Source organism: Malaclemys terrapin, chromosome 2 (genome assembly GCF_027887155.1).
Source record: "Malaclemys terrapin pileata isolate rMalTer1 chromosome 2, rMalTer1.hap1, whole genome shotgun sequence".
NCBI lineage: Eukaryota > Metazoa > Chordata > Testudines > Emydidae > Malaclemys > Malaclemys terrapin.
In genome coordinates, this window is record NC_071506.1 from 138,934,474 (window position 1) to 138,958,193 (window position 23,720).

The following is a 23,720-nucleotide window of genomic DNA, read 5'->3' on the forward strand; positions in this document are numbered from 1 at the left end:
AGAGTCCCCACTGTCTGCCTGCCATTAGTGCCTGCATTATGCCAGGTTTGCCCACAAAACACCATCCCTACCCTAGAGTTTGTAATCTGCGAACACAAGCAGATAAAGATACAAATTACTTTTAAAAACAGAATGGTTTTATGTTTCACCCCTCTCCAGGCAATCCTCTATCTAGCTTGAATTAATTGGCCAATTTCTTCTCAATATACACTTTAGCTATGACAACAACAGTTAGAATGCTGTGCCTGATCTAGTCTGTAATGCTGCTAACTGTTGTCTAGAGTCTAGACCGTGAGCTCTTTGAGGCTGGGATGTTGTCATACTCCCTGTTTCTGAAGCATCCTGCAGTTGGTGTGCTACACGAATAGCAATAGCTTCCTCATTAAAAGCCATTCTTAATCATGCAGTAGTAACCCTTTTCTCTCAGCATGCTTTTTCGTGATTCATATTTCTCTGGAGTGTAGTCATTGCTAAAGGCCGACTAAGGTCTGAATCTGCAAGCAAGGTTAAGCTACTAGAGAAACAGGTGTGGTTTTAGGGTGGGAAGGGATTTCACAATTCGGTCTGAGATTGTACATTTGCTAGTGTGACATGCAGCACCCAAGACTAACAGCAGAAGGAAAAATAATTTTCAGTTCACTTTAGTCCCAGTGCTGGCAAATGCACAATTAGTTCCTCTTGGTTGTGTAGGTCCTGAATATAAAAATAAGGGAGAGAAAGAAGGGAGTGATTGTAAAACCACAAAAACTGCATGGAGACTTGAGGGAAGGAACAAAACCTGACACTACCTTTTAAAATATAAGCATTATGATTAGGTTCCAAGTTGAGTCTCTAGACAAGTAAGGATCTGCATTGCTTCGAGATGACCAAAGAGTTTCCAGTCCAAGAGAAAAGCTTTCGAGCTCCAGAGTGCTCTTTTGTAGAGTGCCAAGCCCACCAGCGTTGGATGCTACCTAGTTGGGACTTTCCAGTGAAGTCACACTCCTGCACAACTATCCAATATGCACAGTTGCGACCCCATCGCAGAGATGAAGCCATGCCCCCTTCACACTGTATGGCTGGAAAACATGAATGCATACAGCCACAGCGTGTGTAGGCCTGAACAGAAGGGGAGAAAGTTCTAAACAACCCCTCCCCTTCAGCAGTTGTTTGTGGCCCTCTCAAGCACTTAGCTCACTTCATTCTGAGGAATCTCAACTGAGGATGCTCAGTATTCAAAATTGAGGTTTAGTACAAAAAACTGGAAGCAGCTCTTGGGGGACAAACTACTGCTGAAAGGGAAGCTGAAAGCGTTAGTCCAGGCAACATTTAAAGGTTATTCTTCCCCTGTCATTAAAATGGGAAGGGAATGGAATAACTTTAAGCCATTTCCACCTACTAATTTCTTGCCTCCTAGAAACTGTTTTCAAAAGTGAATAATGTGATTCCGGGTGACAATTTTTGGGTGCCCAAGAGGCCATAATGAGTTTCATCACTAGATTGCTAGTAACATTTTGACTGCCATTTACTGAAAGGTACCTGACAAATCAGTGAAACTGTTCACGCCACAAGGCATTTTCTAGTCAAACCAGAAGAACACTGGGAGGACGTTGTTTCTCTTTAGTAATGAAATAATTTATTATCTAACAGTTGAACAATACAGAAGTATACATATACACAGCAAGGTCTTCTAAAACATGTAGTTTCTAAAAATGCATGTGCTAACTGTAATAAAAAGCACCATTATATGGTCTTGACACAGGATTCATAATGATGTGGTATTTACATTAGGAACTTAACATCTGGAAACAGAATTCATATTCTCCCATCTGCTTGCTCCCCTGTTTAGTCCGTTTACTATTTGGAAGACTGCCAAAAATAAAACTGATGGTTCAACAGCAGTGTTGCTAAGAGCACCAACTTGAGAAAGGGAGATAGGCAAGTTTGGTTCTTTTATCAATTTGGGAGAAAAAACAGCACAAATAGAACTGGTCAAAACCCCAGGTCGCTTAAGGTTTGGGCACTTTAGAAGATATAGGTACTTGGAATTTTTTTTTTTGCGCAGTCATACAACAGCTATTCAGCAAACAGCAACTGGGTAGAGCTGCCTCCGAGTTTATTCTTTCACCTGAACAACATGGTACAAAAAACCTTCTTCCAAATAAAAAAAAAAAAGAGGGATCAAGTTTATTACACCCCAGATTTAAAAAAAAAAAAAAAAAAAAAAAAAAAAAAACTGGCTATAGCATAGAGACGTTTGAACGCTAGATGACTATTTGGGGCTGGAATTTTTTGGTGATTTCTTCCATACCCCAGAGTGTCTACTCAGCTAGCTATTCACACAGCTGTCGCATGTTTCAGTAATGCTTGGGACCGAGGTACCTGTTTCTACTACTAGACAGTATAAACAACTTGCAGACCAAGCAGCAATAAAAAAAGCAACAGAATATACACTTTCAGGGGAGCAGATACATAGCCTGGCAAAAGCAGAATTCTTCCCAATACATTACAGTGTCAAAACCTGAAATTTATTACAAAAGGGGCAAAAGAAGAACTCAAAGCCCGAACGTATTGCTAGATAATATTTCAGATGCCTGTTTCATCTAGTTCACACACTTTGAATGAGCAAGGAAAAGCCACCATACATTATAACATAGGGCTCTCTCTTGGCTAGGTTGGTAGGCCTAATGCACAGATTTGTAGCTCTGGAGTGACATCAGATATAGGGCTCTCTTTGTTTTCAGAGCCGATATAGAGCTATAGTGGGTTTAGGACCGGGGGAGAGAAGTGCCTTATTAGAGAACAAAGTGCTAACGTGGCAACTGGCAGACCATGGCCTGTTAACGTCCAGAGCTCTGAAGTGTTTCAGATCATCTTATAAGATGTTGTGAAGTTAGTGGCACCTACAGGGCTGCTCAAAAAAGTGCTCTTTGATTTTTCATCATAAATTGGAATTAGCAAGGACCCTGGAAATTCACAAGATGTGACTATCAGCACCGTGAAGAGTTGAAAGCTCTGCTTTGTAGAAGAAATTAGATTCTGGGTGCTCAACACTCAGGAAAACAAGATCAATAGGTACAAACAGTACTTGAAGATGTTTAAGACAGACCATCATTAACACATAAGTTACTGCAAATTTGTTTTCTCTGCTCTGATTATTAAGTGCAAGAATTTCGGATTTCTCTTCCAATTGAGCGTGTGCTTGGTTTCACCATTTTCACTGAAACTTAGTTACTGATGGCAGTATTTTTTAATCTGCCCTTTTCACAAGAAAAAGTGTGTTTTATATTTACACACATCTGTGCAACTATCAATCGTAAACTTGGAATATTCGAGTAGTCCCTCACTCCCCTAACAATCTACAAATTTTTTTATTTTCTGCAGCTTTAGTAATAATGCTGGTGGATCAGTGAATTCGAGGAAAAGGCTGGCAAAACAGAGAAAAATGCTACCATTTCAGCAGCCTTGGAAGTAGACTTAGCTGCCTGAGGCTTGTTGACTAGCAAAGAGGACCAGAGAGATTTGAAGCTGCCAAGGATGGTCCTAGCCAATACAAAAGTGGCTTTAGAGCCCACAGTAGCAAAATTTACTGCACCCGCCTAGAGTTTTGGAAAAGACACCACGTATACCCTTGTGTCAGTTTTGACATTAGTGCATCATTTTCAAAGTTCAACATTTTCTATGCCATCAAAATTGAGAGGACCACATCCAAACAGTGCAAAGGTCAAATAATTACTGTTTTATATAGGGACAAAACACTCAATATTTCACCAAAGGGAGGGGGGAAAAAAAAAAAAAAAAAAAAAAAAAAAAAAAAAAGAATGTAGTTAACTCAAAAGGCACAACAATTAAAAACACATTACGCTGAAGCCTTAAGACTCAGTATTTCTAAATTAAAATTAAAAAAGTACACAATTTAATATTTCAAATATACCCCTCCGACACTTTCCAAATATCTAAAGTTACTTTGCTACTTTTTAAAGATAGCAATATCTGCAACTCTAGGTTTGGTTTTGTGAAGCAGTTTATGCAACACTTATTTGAAGGGGGGGAAAGCAAGAGGTTTCAAGGAAAAAACATATTGAGCAAAGGACCTCAAAGTGCAGATATTCAACATTTTTTTTAAGTTTACAGGTTTTGAGCTAGCTCTCTGAAGATTCTCTGCTTGTACTCAGGAAGCAGGCTTACAAATGCAAAAGGCATACAAGTTGTAGTTCAGTGCAAATCTGCTGGACATCTGAAAATTCCAGCTGTTTAAAAAATTTCCTTTTTTTTTTTTTTTTAAAGCATAGCACACAAAAAGAATATACTTTGGAGATTTTTAGCAATCCACTAGCCCCATTTCCCATCTTTTCTTTTTTTAAAGAGTTCAAATTATCCAAAAATAGCTTGAGGATATTTTAAGAAAAATCTAAATTTTATATAGTTTGCTCATTTGCACTTTACAGAGTGTCTTAGTGGCTTTTGGCAGCTTGACTAGTTCAGTCTCACGAACTGCATTTTTAAAGACTGCGGGCAAGTGTGAAAGCCCACTTTTGTTGACCATCACTAAATAAACTACATAGCCCTTTTATATAGTGAAAATTGCTCAGTTGGATATTAGGGCTTCTCTGGTTACCTTGTACCAGCTGGTTGTACTACCAGAATCAAATATTGAATATTCATTGTGAGGAGTTTGCCAAGTGGGCTGAATATAAAGACCTTAAAATGTTTCAAGCAAAGAGGACTGAAGAAATCTGTCTCTCTCTCTCTCTCTCTATATATATATATTTCTCTATCTGTTAGCAGACCTCTACATACAAAGTTTCCAGAACATCTATAAAAGCACAAAGGCATAAGAATGTATCTCCATTACATTAATTTTATATAAAATGAATAAATACTATTTATAGATCATGTGTATTATGTACATTTACATGTGCTCTATTTAGCTTAAATGAAAATGTTGCAAGGTTGAAAACCACATTTTTGGGGGAAAATATTAAGGTTTAGGCTGGCAACAAAATCTTTTATGAGCCAGTTTTAGAGTGCCTTATAATTCAACCCGGTGAGGAAGAGCTTTAATGCGAATAGCACTTCACTGAATAATTGTAGTAAGGTAGTATTAGCAACATCCTGTAAAATGTGCCCAATCACTGACACCCAAAGTTAGCACAGCTAGCTTCATCACTCAGTTATTGCTAAAATTTGTAGTAAAACAGATTTGAGGAGGACCAAGCATTGCTTATAGAAACAAATGAGGCATAATTATTTTTGTGCTAAAGGGATTGAGATAATCTTTGTTCATCTCTCTGAGGTAGAAAAGAATTGTCCCAGAGATGAGAAGCAAGAACAAACTTCTAGGAAAACTTGCCTAGAACAGTAATATGCAGCTGTAATGCAATGAGGTCACAATAAATTGCACTAGAGAAATAGTACCATTTGGGTTTAGGTATTAAAGAAACTGGGATGTGCAAGGCTGAAGACATCCTATCAAGGTATCTGGAAGAGGTGGAGCAGTATATCTGTGTTGCCAAGTTCTTGCAGCCCAATCCTGCGAGGTGCTGATTACCTACTATCTTCCAAGAGCTACTCAGAACATCTCAAAATTGGTCCCACTGTCCTGCACTAGTCAAAATTCCCACTGTCATTTGCTGGCTGCTAATCTGAGATAGAGTTCAATGGGGTTACTCTTGAAAGTAAAGGCCGCAAATATACAGCCCTTTGAACTTTAAGTCAATGGGAGCTTTGAATGAGTTAGGTCAAGAGGACTGGGTCAGGTGGTAATACAGCCACAGTACTAAAAATGCAATACCCATAATATATAGGAGTAAATTTCCAAAGCAACAGTTGTGAGAATTGTGTAGCAAAATCTCGAAGTATCAGAGACAGGACAGCTACAATGCTCCACACTCTACTTTTGAAAGTTTAGTCCACCCATTTCCAGATCTGTACTATGAGGAAGTTGGGTTCCCCTTTCAGATTGTTGATCAAACAAAGTTATGTTTAGCCGCTAGTTCTGGATATTAGATATATTATGTTGCTAAGCAAAGACAAGGTAGGTCTAGAATACTAGACAACAACATCAAGGCAAAAAAAAAAAAAAAAAAAAAAAAAAAAAAAAAAGAGGGTTTTTTAGCTCTCTATTACTGCTAAAATATTCTTGGGTACTTCAAAATTTGGTTGGAATGTACAGTCTCACAGAGATGAGTTTATGACAGAAAGAGAAGCTAGTGGATGCAATCAGATGTGTGCTCCAGAGAGTAGCTTATAACCCACAACCCTATGCACTGTTTCAGGACTTAGGCAAAGCTGATTTCGCTAATGTTGGTGGTACATTAAATTTACGTGCAAGAGAATTGTGGGACGGTCCAATATACTACCTAATAAGATCCAACAGGGAAACTGCAATGGATGGAACAGCTACTGAGTTGCTTCTTATAGACTGAGACAAGGCTTGTGATTGTTCTGCAGCTTTAATCTCTTAATGCCAGAGCTGGAATAGCCCTCATCACTACAGACGCTCTGCATGCTTCCTCTTTCATCCGAATCACTAGGACTGCTGCTGCTCCAGTCTAGGTCTCCCATTAAATAGTCTGTGCTTTCGACATCCACATCAATTTCTTCTGTAAGCAAAAGAGTAGTGTTGGAACAACCTGATAAAGCATTTTAAGGTTTCAGCTACAAGTATAGATAGTCTTAGCCAAATGAGTGACTCACCTCTGTCAGAATCCGAACGCTCTGAAGAAACAGTAGATCCTATACTGTCCATTCTTATTCTTTCAATACCCAGCTTCTCCAGTTGCCTTTCCAGATGCCGCTGTTCTCGCTGCAATTGATCTATTTGGTGTACTGCTTTCCTATCATAGTCTTCAAGCTTCTGTGGGTTAAAAGGCATTGTTAGTTCTTCTGGACATTATGGACTAAGGCCAACATTTACAAGCTCACACACTTAAGCAAGTGGCCTAATTTTCAGACATGGGTGCTCAGCACCTTTGAAAGACAGGTCACTTAGGCACCTAACTATGGCTTTAGGTGACTGATGACAGGTAGTTGCATTTGAATCTAGGTCAGCATGTTCTACACATTTTAAGAGTATGTATTCGAGGTAGTTATGAGCCAAAGAAAATTTTAAAAGGAAAACAATTGAAGCACATAGCTAAAGTGAAAATATATCTGCTTTATTACACCCTTAATTGCACGGTCAGCATTTCAGACTTGCTAAAGGTTTGAGGTTTGTGTTGCCATCTGTACACAAAGCATCATCCTGTGCTGTCATGTGCACTGTGAGCATCTCCACTCATCTCAACAAGACAAGACTTTGGTCACCAATAAAGGCGACTGCCAGTTAAAGCGGTTTTCAAAACCAGCACCAAAGCTGAAGTTATTCCAAATGCCTCACATACCAAATGCACATTTGCTTATCCAGAGCAGGAACTCTGAACTTTCAAGACAACTCATCTCTCCCCTCCCCTTAACCCCATCCCATGCATCACAGTACACTGGAAGTAAACAGAGTTCATTAGAATTTACAGAAGCAGACTTTTCCTGTTTACTTGGCCAGTGGGAAAGAAACGAAGTTTGGGTGTTCTCATGGTGTGGCCACAACAGGGGAAGGTTTTTTCCTGCTGGGCTTTGGTGCAAGAGCCAGATCTCACAGAGCACGGTTAGGATTGAGCTATTGCTGCATTAGAATTATCTAATGGCCACATGGGGATGTGTATAAATAATGCTTCCCTCAAAATTGTTTTTATGCAATTATCTGGCAGTGTCTCAATCCTATTAATATACATTCCAAGTCTTTGATAGCTAGCTATTTGTAATCAGACTGACGCCAACCAAGTCCCTCAGTGCCACCCCCTTGATCTTCCACTTAACAATACTATGTACTCTAAAAATATTTGGTATTGCTAAGGAAAGATATCAAAACCATTCAACTGAAAGTTAAATATTTTTTTATTTATTAATTTTTTTAAAAAAAGAAGCAAGCTATCGAATAGTACAAATATTGAGACAAACTCCTTGGGGCACAGATTTTATATTTGTACAATGCCCAACAGTCTGAAGGTCCCAACTCAGGCCTCTGGATGCTACAGTAATATACGTGAGACGTAACATTAAAATCACGTCCATAGATAATTGTGATGAGAAAAAAATCTGTATACAAGGACAGAGTCTTGATTAACAATAGCCTGAATCCACAGCTGAGCCGGTCAGCCAGTTTAACCATGTTAGCATGTCTGAAAAATGTTAACCAACTAGCATCTATAAGTTACAGCATCACAATTAGCTTGGGAATCAAAGCCTTTTCTCCCTGTCAGGGTGCTACTGTAAAGCTAGTATTGTTATATCTTAACTCTTGGCTAGAAGAGAGATATTTCTTCCTTTAAATAGTAAGGTCTTCAGGTATGCAATTCATATGGATTCCATGTTTCAGTGTGTGTCAGTGTTTTCCTTGAGACAAATCATATCATCAGGAGACTGATGTTTCTCAACAAAAGTATAAAAAAAAACCAACAACTTGAAACACTTACCATTATAGGGTCAGAATGAAGGCTGATCTTAGTGTCTGAATCAAGATCAAAGGGTTTCTACTGTCCATAGCGCTGAAGCTTTTTGAACCCACAAAGGTGACCCTCTTGGGAACTTTTTCCTCCCATCTCTTCACTGGCAGGAGCATAGAGCTTCATCCTGCTACTTTAAGCACTGACCAGTCCAGCTACAGCTGGAGGTAAGAAGCAGTCCACCCAGCTGAAACTTATTTTTAGACCCCCCGGAGAGACTGAGAAATTAAGTTAAAAACTTTTAGACAGATCTGGTCTTCACTGATTGCGACTAAGAGCATCAGCAGGAAATTATTTTGGGGAACAATCATTGTCCCTTTCATCCCTATGCCATTTCAGTCATATGTGTGAAGATTACTTCTCTTGTTTGCAGGAGACAGACTTCAGAAGTGGACATGACTAAAGAACTGGTTCTGAAACAGGATTTTATCCACAATTTGTTGTCAAAGCAATAGTTTTTACAGCATTCAGTAATGCTTGGCGTGCTCACTTACATGATTAAACTAACTTGAACTCACCTTTATGTGCAATTTAGCTTTTGTTAGTAAACTCAGTGTAGTATGTCTGTTGGATTCAGGCCCAAGTGGTACCAGCCCTTTCAGCTTCTCCAGACACAACCGCAGATGAGCACGTCTGTAAAATACAAAGTTCATACATCATGTAAATATTCATTATGTGGTCAACAGCAACTAGGTAGGATTAGGCAACATTCAAGAGGACCTCACATCTGCAAGCAGCTATGGCAAATATAACAACAGTAAATAATACAATTGGTGACATCAGCAGCTGGTGTTAGAAGAATAAGGATATCCATTCCTTTCTATTTTTGGAAGATGAATAGTGCATCCTGGCATAATTTCAGATGCATTTTCTCCCTTAGAGCTGTACTATGAAGCACTAGCATTCCAGAAACAGAGGTACAATGGCTTGGAAGAAAGAGTTTCAATTACACTGAAAATGTTAAGCAGCAGGAGGACAAGCTAGAGAAAAATTTCAACCTACACTCGTTATACCCATGACCATCTTCATGCATATTAAAATTCAAGAACTACATCAGTCATTAAGGTGGTATAATTAAAAATGAAAACAGGAAGAGCAACATCACATTGCACATCATGTAAAGCCCAATACATGCCAATAATGTTTTTCCCAATCAGCGCTCAAGCAGTATATAGTTTCCCTACCCTACTGTAGAGTAACTACTGTGACCACCTACTGCAGGTGCTACCATGTGAAGTAGAGCAGGTACACATCACCTTATTCAACACAATCTCTTCCATGAGCATTTCTAGCCACATCCACTGCTGGTTACTAACACCTTGTCTACAAGGGAAAGGATTTGCCAGTATAGTTATACTGGCAAATTGTCCTAGATTTGAAACAGCTTATACCGGTAAAAGCGGGCTTTTGCTTCTATAGCTTATCCTAGTTCCCTGAATAAGATTAGTTATTGACAAAAGGACTTTTGCCAATAAAAGCTGCATCTACACTAGTGTTTTTGCTGGCATAGGTATGTCGATTAGAGTTATGATTCCCCTCTCCATCTCTCCCCCCGCCAATGTAGCTAGGCTGGCAAAACTAAGTTTAGACCTGATCAAACATTTCTCATGACAATCTATAATTCTGCACCATTTACTACAACAGGTTGTTTATGTCCCCAGGTTTTATGTCAGTGAACAAATTAATTCCACAAACAATAATAATGATCCTACAGGATAAGACAGGTTTTAATGTTAAGTCTTTTATATCAGAAATGGCTACTCTCAGCTACAAGACATGTCTTCATAGTATCCACTTGCTGTACCCAGTATGCAGTACTTTGAAATAAGTTTTAAGAAAAGCAACAGTTTTGAAAGACTGGTTTGAGGTATTTCTTGAGCTAATAGTTGATTAAGATAGTTATGCTTTCCCATCTTATTAGAAAAGCCTTTCAATTCTGAAATGTTCAACAGTGCAAAAAAAGTCCACCAGACTGACAGAGCCCCATTTTTAGTTACAGTATAGGGAGTACTAATACATAAGAACGATCATGCTGGGTCAGACCAAAGGTCCATCTAGCCCAATATCCTGTCTTCCAACAGTGGCCAATGACAGATACAACAGAGGGAACAAATAGAACAGTTAATCATCAAGTAAGATCCTCTGTCACCCATTCCCAGCTTCAGGCAAACAAAGGCTAGGGACACCATCCCTGCCCATCCTGGCTAATAGCCATTGATGAATCTATTCTCCATGAATTTATCTAGTTCTTTTTTGAACCCTGTTATAGTCTTGGTCCTCAACATCCTCTGGCAAAGAGAGTTTCACAGGTCGACTGTGCGTTGCGTGAAGAAATACTTTTTTGTTTGTTTTAAACCTGCTGCTTATTAATTTCATTTGGTAACCCCTAGTTCTTGTGTTAGAAGGAGTAAATAAAACTTCCTTATTTACTTTCTCCACACCCGTCATGATTTTATAGACCTCTATCACATCCCCCCTTAGTCATCTCTTTTCCAAGCTGAAAAGTCCCAGTCTTATTAATCTCTCCTCATATGGAAGCTGTTCCATACCCCTAATAATTTTTGTTGCCTCTTTCTGAACTTTTTCCAATATATCTTTTTTGAGATGGGGCAACCACATCTGCATGCAGTATTCAAGATGTGGGCATACCATGGATTTATATAGAGGCAATATGATATTTTCTGTCTTATTATCTATGCCATTCTTAATGATTCCAAACATTGTTAGCTTTTTTTGACTGCCACTGCACATTGAGTGGATGTTTTCAGAGCACTATCCACAATGACTCTAAGATCTCTTTCTTGAGTGGTAACAGCTAATTTAGACCCCATCGTTTTATATGTAGAGTGGGATTATGTTGTCCAAAAATGCATTACTTTGCATTTATCAACATTGAATTTCATCTGCCTTTTTATTGCCCAGTCACCTAATTTTGTGAGATCTTTTTGTAACTCTTCGCAGTCTGCTTTGGAGATAATTATCTTGAGTAGTTTTGGATCATCTGCAAATTTTGCCACCTCATTGTTTATCCCTTTTTCCAGATCATTTATGAATATGTTGACTAGTACTGGTCTGAGTACAGATCCCCTGGGGGCACCACTATTTACATCTCTTCATTCTGTAAAGTGTTTTACATTGGCTCTGGTACTATGTAGATCAGCCTTTTGCTGTGTTGTGCAGGAGGCAGTGTAAGTATATTCTTAAAACCAAAGGTGTCTTAAAAATAATCTGTGAATAGCCAGGAGAAAGAGACTGAACAAGAAACAGCACTATGAGGTGTGGTCTTCTGAATTACAATCCAAGGTTTGTAAGTCAGCAAAGTGTTAAGAGCACTTCAAATACAGACCTGACCATTAAGTATTAACCTTACATTTAAGGTAAAAAGCATTGACTGATTGATGAGTGTTTTGGTCACAATGCTTTAGAGAAACAAGACATTTCACACAACATTCATTTTGTTGGAATGTTGTCCTGGCTCCAGTCTTTTCCTCTAATCAGTCGACATCTAAGTTCTAGTCACAGTCCAGCTCTGCCATGGGTCTAAATTAGCATGCATAGGACCTTGAGCCAGTGACTTAGGGCTGGTTTTCAGCAGTGTTAAGCACCCACAGCTCCCACTGTTTTTCATAGGAGTTATGGGTACTCAGCATCTCTGGGGAGGAAAAAAGCCAAGCCCTTTATTGTCTCGCCACACCTTCAAGGCAGAGTTACCAAAGCTGAGAGCTTCTGAAAATGTCTACGCTGCAATAAGACACCTGCAGCGAGCCCTGGTCAGCTGACTAGGTCTCAAAGGGCCAGGCTACAGGGCTGTAAAATTGCAGTGAGGACATTAGAACTTGGGCTCCAGCCTCATCCCTGGGACACTCCCCCTTTGTGGGGTCCCAGAGCCCAATCTCCAGCCCACAGAGGTTAAATGATGCCTTATGCATTTGGTCAGAAGGAGATTTGAAACTAGTGTTTTCAAGGGTGACATCAGCTGCAATTGAAGGCTTATCTGACACTGCTTCCTGGGTGCACCAACTATTTTCAAACAACTTCACCCCCTCATGTTAATTCCATTGACAACTAACTCCTCTAATGTAGCATGTCAATATTACACAGTTGTAAACTCTGAATGCACCTTTACAAATGTTTCCTCTGCCTACCTTTGTTTATTTCCCATTAGCCAGTTTCAGATCAATTGCTCTGGTGTATGCATCTCCATTCATAAACAATCCATTTAGTGAAGTTGCATCCTCATCAAGGCTATGCTACAGTATTCAACTTCCACTACAGGAGTTCTCTAGCACTTTGACAGTGGCTAGAAGTCCATATATACAGGGTACACTGTTTAATCTGATCCTTGCACATAGCGAAATGCCCAGTTGCTTTCATAAAGCAGGCATATGGATGACAATATGCAGAGCTAGCTTTTTAGATACTCAAGGAAACGGCTTCATTAGGATATTGGGAGTGAGGATAGTTCCAAGACAGGTGAGTTTCAATACTATTCAAATGCTCTTGTTGATCCTGACATTTAGGTCATATTATTTGGCAGTGGTTGCAACATAACCTGTCTTTGAAATGTCTAATTGTCATAAGAAGTTCAAATTGAGATGTTGCAATTATCTGCATATCTTGCTCTAAGCACACTACAAGTTAAACAAACAATCATTTGCGCTGTAGTTCTGAAAGCATTTTATGTAAGCAAACAGAGTGGATAATCTTTACTCCTATGGTAAATCCAATGATGGGGCCCAGTGATGAATCCCTGCTTAACACTGTTTGCAACCCCAAAATAAGATCTCCTACCTTCAGAACAGACTTATCCAACCTGCCTTAATGGAGTTACACAAGAACGGTCTGTAGTACCTATAGAGGTATTACAACTATGGTCCACAATACTTAAGTGAGAGACTGTAGTGGGCATCAAGTTAATTTCAAAGTCACTTGTTAGATGTCAAACCCTTAACATTATGGAGTTTGTACAACAGCAAGTGAGATTCCTAGAAATCTAGCATGTGACTTTGCATGACCCTTGATTTTCCAGATCCAACTTCTACTTTACATAAGCAGACTTATGCTTAAACTTCTTTTAAAGCATATTTCAGCATAATTTTTACTGAGTGACAATACAACCACAGTTTTAGATTAGACAAAATTCTCCCATTGGCAAAGCCAAATTCCTCAATTAATAAAGTTTGCTGTCAGAGACAATTGATCTTTCAAGTCCCTTGTAATGAAAGTAATCAGATTCCTTACATTAAGGATAATGCTTAACAACAAGCTTAATTTTCCATCTTAGATGCGATGTGGTATTTATCTAACCAGAATTTGGCCCCAATTATCAAGTTAAACTGGTTCCCACACTATTCAAGTTCCAAACAGATAACCAATGTTGACTGCAAAATTAGTACACCTCTACCCCAATATAAGGCGACCCGATAACACAGTAAAGCAGTGTTCGGGTGGGGGAGGGGGGAGAGGAGGAAGGAGCACTGCACACCCTGGTGGATCAAAGCAAGTTCGATATAACGTGGTTTCACTTATAACGCAGTACGATTTTTTTGGGTCCCGAAGACAGCGTTATATCGAGGTAGAGGTGTACTTTTGAATAACTGCAAAGTCCTAACAGCTTGATATTAACTCTTTGTGTACAGAAACGTTGAGGAGCCACTTTAAAGTCTCCATAAGGCATCTAAGTAGTTAACTCTTGAGACTAGCAGCAGTTAAAGTCTTAGACATCAAAATACTTTGTTTCACTCCTACATGTACAACAATGGGAGAATAACAATTTTATTTAGAAAGAGAATACATTCCAGAGAAATACACTGGCTGTTTTCCTAATCACCTTTTCGATAAGAGCTTAAAATAAATGACACTTGCTGTACTTCATTGTTTGGACAATAATTTAAACAGGATTTCAATACAGCTATGGTGTAGTTGCTACTGCAGAGTAAGTAGGAGAGATGCAATGTATTCAATAGTTTTTTAAAGCATTTTTTCTTTAGTTTCTCAAGTTATCAAGTGATAATTTTGTGACTCTGGAAAGTAACTACCCAAAAGCTTACACTGAACTCTGACAGAGCTAGCTAATGAGAAATTTGCTATTTACATCTTGTAATAGATCATAAGAGAGCCATGCATCCGAAGAAGTGGACTGTAGTCCACGAAAGCTTATGCTCTAATAAATTTGTTAGTCTCTAAGGTGCCGCAAGTACTCCTGTTCTTTTTACAACTATTATGGTAGCCTGGGGTTTCACACTAAGGGGAGTGTCAGCTTGTTATTTTCTTTTCCCAAACTACCAAGTTACTTATCGAAGCACCACAAACACAAGGATACCTCACTTTACAAGTATTCATACACAATAGCCCTTCTCCCAGCCCCCTTCCTCCCTGCAAGAAGTATGCTGACTGAGCCAAAAGAGCTGAAAACAAAGTTTAAGCCCTATTATGAAGTTCTCCAATTTTAAAGTGTTATAGTCTTAAAAACCATGTTCCTGTGTCTTGACTGCAAAGTACATTTACCAAGATACAGGGTAAAAGGGCAGATTTAATGATGCCACAACCTTGTCAAAACAGCCAACAAAAAACAGGTTAAATTCTGTATAGTGCTAAGGACACAAACAGTGCGATAGTTGATCAGATGAGTGGTCTATCTAGACCCAGGTACCCTGACAGAAGGTGACCAGAACCAGTAGCTTCAAGAAAAGGTCCAAGAAATACTGCTGAAGGCAGTTATGGAATAACTGCACACGGGTGTTATGAGGAAATGTTCCCGATCAGCGCTTAGACTCTGAAGGATGAACAACATATTCCAGGTAAGAGGCCCAGAAGATCTGGGATTGATGAAAACATAATTCCTAGAATCAGTAGTCTCTAGTTGCTGTAATGCACACATCTGAGCTCACACAGAACTGCCATTCTCCCCCACATTGCAGTTTATGCTTGCTTACTGCAGATGTTGTGGTCAGAAAGCAGGATATATTTCCACACCAATTTTCAGTTTAAAGTGACATTTTAGCTTACCCATGCCTATATGGGTAAGCTAACAGGGTACTCAAGGGTACCTCCCCCCCCCCCCCCCAAAAAAAAAAAAACAACTTCAATAAAAACTGAACTCTTAGATTTAGAGACTGCTCAGAGAATCAGTCCTGCCTGAAGATGTACCTTGCACCTCCCTCTGGTATTACTGCTCCATTGAAAGGAGGACCTGGACAATCCCAGTGGGGGATGCAGGGGAATGGAATAAAAGTTAGTGCAAATACTTAATGAATCCTACAAACTCACCTGTTCTTTTCCATTTCATTGTGCGTTGACCTGAAAGATAAACAAGGAATTAGTTATTTAATGGTTGTCAGTTGCAGATAACTACATGCACGGTGATTAAGAATATCAATGCAACAGTTTTTGTAACCATTCACTGCAAGAGCTGCAAGCCACTAACACACTTCAGAGAAAGCTACTAGCTACCCTGGGGACACCAAAAAGGCTGGAAGCAACCAGGACAAAGTGAAGAAGTGTGGAGCAACACAGTATGGGTTTTCTGCCAGCAAAATGGCAATATAAGCCCAGAAAGAGCTGCAAAGCCAAGAGCATGATGGTGGTGCAGACCAAAAATGTGGTTATTTTAGCATAGGAAGAGAATGGCAAATTGCCCCATCTTAACACTATTTGACATCTAATCAATTAAGAGTCAAGTATAGTTTCAGACATGCCCCTGAGTGCATTGCCAACTGGTGGTTTGGGGAGGATTTTTAAGTATTTATCTCCCTATTGCTGTGCAAAAGATTCACATAATGAGAGAAGCCAACTTGACATATAAACTCCTATAAAATGCAAAGTAAGAAAAAAAACACTGAAGAAATGGAGAAAAGTTGCCTGAATTTTGTTACTCTTAGGTGGTATTTGTAACTCTTGCCTGAAAACACTGTTATATATTTGTGTCTTTAAGAGTTATATTGCAGAATAAAATATGGTTTTAAATAGCACCTTTAACATCAGAGATCCCAAAATAATGAGGTAAGTACCATAACACAACAATAATTAAACACTAGCAGACAAGTGCTTAGACAGTCTGGACACCACAATCTAATGTCGAGTAGCCTTAACTTGTATTCAGATGCATCTGAAGAAGTGGGGGGTGTTTTACCCACAAAAGCTTATGCCCAAATAAATCTAAGTCTTTAAGGTGCCACGGGAATCCTTGTTAACTCTTATTGAATTCTTAACTTCTGCTTCCAGCTTTTTATAAAGGATGGCACCTTAAACAGTGTAGCAGTGAGCATGACACAGATTTGATCCCAAGGCCTATGGATACCAATGAGTGATACCAATTGAACCATGTGACTTGTACACTGTATTCAATCACTAAGTCACCAGCTTTGTAGAGAAATAATATCCTGAAGATCGGGTACGTGAACACAGGAGATCTGTAGAAAACTTTTCCAGAGGCGAATGACAGACTATAATGCTTTTAATTTTTACATGGAAGAATGACATATTAAATGTAAGGTTATAGTCTAGATTGGTATTATATTGGTTTGCAAATAATTCAGAAGTTCTTCCTTCTCCCCCTGCAAGATTTTAGGGAAACAGTAAGAAAACAAGAGAACTATTGCAGGGTTCTCTTATAAAGAAGAGGATCCAGAATAACTAAAGAGATTTAAATAGTTTTCAAGTTACTGTTGACTTAATGTTGAAATGAGGCCTCCTAATATATGCACACATGCTCATAACAGAAATCTGCCACAACTACTCTTTAAAGCTTTAAACGAAGCCTGTTATCGTTCAGGGATAGCATTACTGCGTGACAGAAAACCCGAGGGAAAAACCACAACCATGGAATGTATATATCTGAAGCCTTCCATCTGATTTATCCTGTGCCTGAGCCAGAGAGTGCCAGTTTTCCCACTGTGTTTTCTAGAGGTTTCAATAAATTAAGCAGATTTTATTGCTAAATAAGCAACACTAGGAACTTATACTTTGAGGTCACTGCAAATTATATTTTTGGTATTTTTACTCGCTTGCAATCCCTCATAGAAACTTCATTCATAATAGCTTTATCTTTGTTTGGTAAGTTATTCCCCCCTCCCTCCAGTTTTTTAATGACATTAATTTTAACATGGCTCCATTTGTTTACTTTCAGATTGCATTATTTAAAGTGATCTGTTCTGAAATGCAAACATTTAGCTTCGAAACATTTAAAAAAAAAAAAAAATCACAAGATATTTTGATTTCCATTGAGAATGAAAGGTCCATATTTCTTAGTAGATCATTTAAATGGAGGCACATTAGTCTGAAATGTAATGGAGACACAAGTTCCCCTGCTAGGGCATCTGTAAATGGCTGAAAAGAGGACAGACGTATTTTTGGTTCCACCGGTTTTCCCCACTGACTCTTCTGGATAAAAACCAGAGAAACAAAGAAGTTTGAGCCCTTCCTCACCTCCGAATTTTGACTGCCCAAGTCCAAGACATTACAATTAACTTGTAGTTTACTAGTGGTCTGTTGTGTCTTAAATAGGACATATCAATTCAATACTGGTTCCAAAAGTTTCAGATGTCTGTTACAAACTAGTTTGTTAATGAAATACATCCTCTCTGGACTTACCATTAGTAAAGTGTTCCTGGACACAGTTAAGTTTTGTATCCAAAAATATAGTTCTATTAGCTGGTGAATTCTATTTTTACAACATAAACCCTAAGGTGGATAGTTTGCACATTACCATGTAGACAAGATTCTCAGCTCTTAGTGATAAACGTTAGTTTCCTTTACTTGGAACGTATTCAAATATTTTTTATCTGAAGTGGAAAGACTGAGCATAATAACTTCAAGAGATGTTAGTGTTTTGTTTGTCAGTTTCAAAGCAACATTGATAGCAATCAATTTCTGTGTTCAGAACTCCAAACAAACAGAGACCATTTCCAGGAAGTTAATACAGAGAAGGGCACAGTAACCATATCTACACTAGCTAAATGGCTGTCCAGTGTACATAGTACCCATCTTCTTCCCCTTCCAAAAGGGAAAGAGACAGTATCTCTAATTAGCTACAGAAGCCACTGCCACATTTTTGTGAATAGCAGTGTTGCAGAATTTCCATTCCAAAGATGCAGGCTTAACCATGCTTATGGCATAGTGACAGGTCTGCAGACCTAGCATAAAATGCCAACCTTAAACTCAATATAAAAAAATACCCTCACCTCTCTCTGACAGACTGTTAGCTGATATTGGACAATAAAATGGTCAATCATACTGGTCACACAGACCTATAACTATACTATAGTTAATATCGATCACATTCTAGAATTTAAATGCAGAATTTGGGCATGCAACTAGGATTACTTCTGAACTTTGACCTTTTAATGAACACCTGTTCCATTACAGATACAGGAAAATGGCTGCACCATTTTCCATATGAACTCAGTATTAACTCATTCCATTGTTATGTAGGCCAGAAATAAGTTATTCTTGCTACTCTAAGACACCTCCACAATTGGTGTTAAAGGGAAACCGTCAGCTTGTAATCTAACCATTTTTAAAAAAAGAGAATTAGAAGTAGCTTCAGGTATTATATATGCCCTTGGGGCCACTTGCCAAGCTGTGTTTTACAATCAGATGTTCCTGTTTAACATATGCCTTTTCCCCCATTTCAGTGACAGTTTCTCACAAACAGGAGATAGAAGACCTAATCTGCCCTCCACTGAAGTCAAGTAGGCCTAAAAAGACTACACAGACTGAAATTGACTATATACAGAGCTGTCCAACAAAGTAATTGCCCATCTCTATGCTCCTGCCCATTAATATTTCAGCTATTGTAATATTAGGTATTACTTTAACAAAAGCAGATTTTGTCTTAATTAAAAAGTTTAAAGGGACACTAAAGAATTAAACTGATTAAAACAAGGAGTCATTTCACATTTCCTAATGAAACAGGAAATATTTAGTCCCTAGACAGAACAGCTAAAAACAGGCCAGGCTCACCCACACGACATTTAGAGATGAATTTGCTCAAACTGCTTTCTCTCTATCGTACTATTTCTCCATTAATTATGATCTGATCTTTAGAGCATTTAATGTATACATAAGAAAGAGCTCACTCTCCAATGCCAACATTGCACACCTTTAAATATACTATTCCTGCAGGTCAGTTACAAAGTTGAGCTTTACAATTCATTTTAATAGTTAAGATTGTAATTACAGAATTCTGTGAGACAGGCTGAAAAAAAAAATGCTGATTAAATTTTCACTAGATACATTAAGAAGTAAATCAGCTCTTGTACTGTCAACCTCCATTTCTAAAGGATTTCTAGGGTACTCAGCTGCAAAACTCTCTCTCTGACAAAAAATGACATACAAAATCTTGGCCCAGAAGGTTTAAAAATAAGAGGGGGGGGGGGGGGAGAGCATTTGTAAAATCCTTCAGACATCTTTCTGTACTTCAATAAATCAAACCCTTAAAATTTCTTGAAATTTGAGAGGCCTTCCATCTGCATTGTGAAATATGTCCTTCTTAGTATAGAGATACAAAGAAGTCATCAAGACTATTAGACTTTTCTTTAGCACTGGTCAATATTCGTTCTGTATTAGACATGCACTGAAATGACAGTCTACAGCCCAAGTAAGATTCTAAACACCGAGGTTGGGACAAAAACCCAAGTTCAAAGTTCACACTGAAATTCCATCCTTCTTTTCCTATGCTGTACCAAAATATTGCAGCACATATGGTGCACATCACGTACTAAGCTTAGGCCACTAACCATAGTAAAAACAGGGTGAGTTAAGGACAGAGCTTTAACTGAGAACTTCCTGGCTTTTATGAGTCTCCATCACAGTACAAGCATTACCTAAAAGTAGCAGTTTGCATTTATACATACTACTACTAAATGGAGAGAGTTGCAAGCACCTAAAACAAGACAGGAATTTCAGTTTTAACCTGCAAGTCTTTAGGACCTAAAAAACTTCACTAAAAAAGGCTTGCAGAAGTTGCCTATCCAATTTAAAGTTCAGCGGCTTGGACTGAAATGAATTTGGATGGATTAAATCCCAGCAAAACATCTCCAGTACTGGGTGATTTAGCATTTTTAGCTGCCCCCAGAACAAGATGTATATTAAACCAAAGATGAATAATCTGCAGCAAATCTCTAGATGGATTTCAAGATGAACAATAAATAAATCAGGCTGTCAAACAAAAGTGGCACTGGAAGCAAGATTTAATCAAAGTGTCAAACTAGAACCATGTCACTTTCTGCACTCAGTCATATAATTTAGCTTTAGTTAAGAATTCCTGCACACTTAAAGTGAAATAGAAAATGTTAGAAAATTTGAATTTAACATTGCACATAAATCTTGAATGAAAGATAAGACTCCTTCAATTTTCACATTAGCTTTAGAAAAAAACATTTCTATCATGTCGCATGGCAAAAATTCCACATTTTCTGAGAAACAAAAATCAAATACAGCAAAAAAATTAGAGTTTCTGTTCTTTAGAGGTTTCCCTAGAAAGTAACTAGTATCAAAATGTTTGACTATGTTCATATATTACTGCAGTTAAACATGCACACAATAGTCTAAATGTATGCACACCTATCTCAGTAAGAAATATTATAAATTTTACCTTTGAGTATCCATGCTCTAGTTGAAAAGTTTTATTTCACTGACATAAAAAGATATCTGAACGGGTGTGTTAAAAATACTTCTGTTTTCTTGAAGTGCCAAAACCAAAGTTTGGGCCGAATTTGACTGAGGCATTATATAATTACAATATATTCCCTTTATTATAACCACATTGCGCCTCATTTTATTTTTTAAATGGTTTGCATTGAAACTAAATAGGGACATACCCCATCAGTATTTGCAATCCAAACATTAAACTGTTGTGTTAATGCAGGAAAGCCTAAACATATAGTTGACTGAAAGCAAAAGTGAAACTGATTAGTACCTTCATTTCCCAAGTTAAAGATAGAAGTAAAAAGCCTAAATAAAGTTACTAAATGGAATGTTTTAAAAATCTGAGTTGTTAACACAAAGATTTTGTCAAGTGAGAAAGCACAGAATGAGAAAAACAACAACTCTTTAATTAAAAATACCACTGTATGGTGAGTTATAAGTCGAAAGACACATAGCCAACATTGTCACAGAGCTATAATCATAGTAGAAATGGCAGAATTTTGCACCACAAGCTTCTGCATAAATCAGATCACACACACACAGATGCAAGTACCATATATTTGCCATTACCTGCTACTACTGCTGTTTTTCTTCGACTTGCTTCTCCGTTTTAAGGCATCTCTGTCCTTGTTATTGTAGGGTAACATAGAGGCATAGCCATGTTCAGCTTCTAAAAAAAGCCAGGATTTCACTCGATCATTAAGTTAGCCCCAAACATACAGACATCCAGGAGTATTTGGGGGTGGGAGGAAAACATATTTGGAAGTCCAACGGTGGAAATCAAGAAGATTACTAAATTATCTGCTAATGAATAACACACAGAGCCTTATACAAAACCCTCCAGGTCCAGGCAATCCATTGTTTCCCGCACGGGGATGACAAGCCCACGCCATACATGGGGGGAAACCATGTAAACGGCAAGCAATAGGGATTTTTAAGTGGGGATCTGGAAGATGGGTCCCTTTCTCCCCATTCCACACATGGGAATCTCCATAACACTTGTTTCTTGGAGGGGACACCCCTCCATGGAAAGATCTACACAAAAAGCCAGGGCGTTTGTGCGTGGTGGGATTATACCCCAGGAGTTGCAATGTGTGCCTGGGGGTAAGGATCTTTCCACACCCCAAGATGGACGATTGGGGGAGCAGAGCGGATGGGGGAGGGGGATTAGGGTGGGCCCCGAGGGGCAGGGGTAACAGCAGCCGGGCTAAGGAAGGGGGAGCCGGTGCAGGGCGTTCTCGGGAGCCAGCGCCGATGGTCACCGCTCGGGAGAGGGGACTCCGCGCTCGGGATGGGATCCCGGCTCCTTTCGGTTCCGCTTTTTGCCGACGACCGGTGGGGGAAGCGGCGGCGCAGGCCGCTGGCTCCTTGGTGGGGAGCGGTCTTCGGTCAGCACCCGCCGCCGGGGATAGCTCGGCCTCAGGGGAGGCCCTTCTCCCGGGGGCTGGTCCTGGACCCTCTCCCCGGGCGGGGGGGGGGGGAGGAGGCTGTCGACACCCCGGTCTCTCCTGCGGGGGGGGGGGGGGCGAAACCAGGCCCCGGTCTCTGCTATGGGGGGCGGGCCCGGCGGGGGGAGGGGGAGCACCCCGGTCTCTGCTATGGGGGGCGGGCCCGGCGGGGGGAGGGGGAGCACCCCGGTCTCTGCTATGGGGGGCGGGCCCGGCGGGGGGAGGGGGAGCACCCCGGTCTCTCCCGCGGCGGGAGGCCCCCCCGCTATCCCCGAGGATGAGGCGGGATCCCGAGCCAGGCCCCAGAGAAGGGGGGCGGGCGGGCTGGCTGCCGTCTCCGGGGGCCGGTACCTCGCTCTCTCCGCTCCAGGTACTCGGCCGCCTCCAGCAGCATCTGGATGTTCACACAGACCCGGGTCGCCGCCGCCATCTTACACCGCTACCGGGGCCCTGCGCTCGCCCTGCCGCGGAGCCTCACGGAGCAGCAGCTGCAACAGCCGGTGCCCACAGCCCGAATGTTTATCCCCCTCCCTCCTGCTCCGCTCTGACAGACCCCGGGCAACCAACCCCCCCGCAACCCAACCCACTGCCCCCTGCCAGCGCGGTGCTCATTGGATACCCAGAGACAAGCCCCGGCCTCTAATTGGTCGGCTCATATAAAGACCCCCCCTCTCTTCTATTTTCCTCGCCTATGATTGGCCTTTTTGTCCACATTCCCGCCTCTTGGTTATAGGCCCGCCTCTTTTCTTTGATTGGCCCAGTAGCCTTAGGTCCCGGCCCCATCCCTTAGCTACCTTCTAATTGGCCAATTCTTAGGAAGCACCACCCATTGCGCGGTCCAAAAGGACAACTGCTCTAACGGCCCCGCCCCTCTCGCCTTCGGAAGTTACGATTGGTTAGAACTTTCATGGTTCCGCCCCACCTAGTCTTCTCCAATAAGCTTAGCCAACAATGCCCCGTTTCTTACCTCTGATTGGTCAAGCCTTCCCAAAGGCCCTCCCTCTATTGTGTAAAGCTCCCCCCTTCGCAACTTCAACCGTCCGTCCAGCCGCCCACTGGCTCCTTCCAAAGGAACAAACCAATCAGTGAGCAGCAAGGCCGA

The 23,720-nt window shown here is 40.2% G+C and overlaps 1 protein-coding gene across 2 annotated transcripts; it reads right to left on the reverse strand.

Moving 5' to 3' along the window:
* Positions 1-1,866: 1,866 nt before the first annotated feature.
* On the reverse strand, positions 1,867-23,122 carry MXD1 (MAX dimerization protein 1). 2 transcript variants are annotated; one of them, XM_054019860.1, is made up of 6 exons: positions 22,970-23,122; positions 21,741-21,840; positions 15,792-15,821; positions 9,041-9,155; positions 6,679-6,838; positions 1,867-6,581 (listed from the first exon to the last, which is right to left on the reverse strand). In XM_054019860.1, exons 1-6 carry the CDS (start codon positions 23,046-23,048, stop codon positions 6,397-6,399), a joined length of 669 nt encoding a protein of 222 aa, XP_053875835.1. In that variant the 5' UTR covers positions 23,049-23,122; the 3' UTR covers positions 1,867-6,396. The 2 variants fall into 2 exon arrangements, with proteins under 2 accessions (XP_053875835.1, XP_053875834.1); XM_054019859.1 differs by having other exon boundaries at positions 1,867-6,584.
* Between the last annotated feature and the right edge of the window lie 598 nt (positions 23,123-23,720).

Excerpts from the sequence above, each read along its gene's own strand:
- MXD1 (XM_054019859.1), bottom strand. The coding sequence starts at position 23,048 with ATGGCGGCGGCGACCCGGGTCTGTGTGAACATCCAGATGCTGCTGGAG. Across the intron at positions 15,822-21,740 it reads AAAAACAGCAGTAGTAGCAG|GTCAACGCACAATGAAATGG; the intron begins GTAATGGCAAAT and ends TTTATCTTTCAG. Across the intron at positions 9,156-15,791 it reads AATGAAATGGAAAAGAACAG|ACGTGCTCATCTGCGGTTGT; the intron begins GTGAGTTTGTAG and ends TGTATTTTACAG.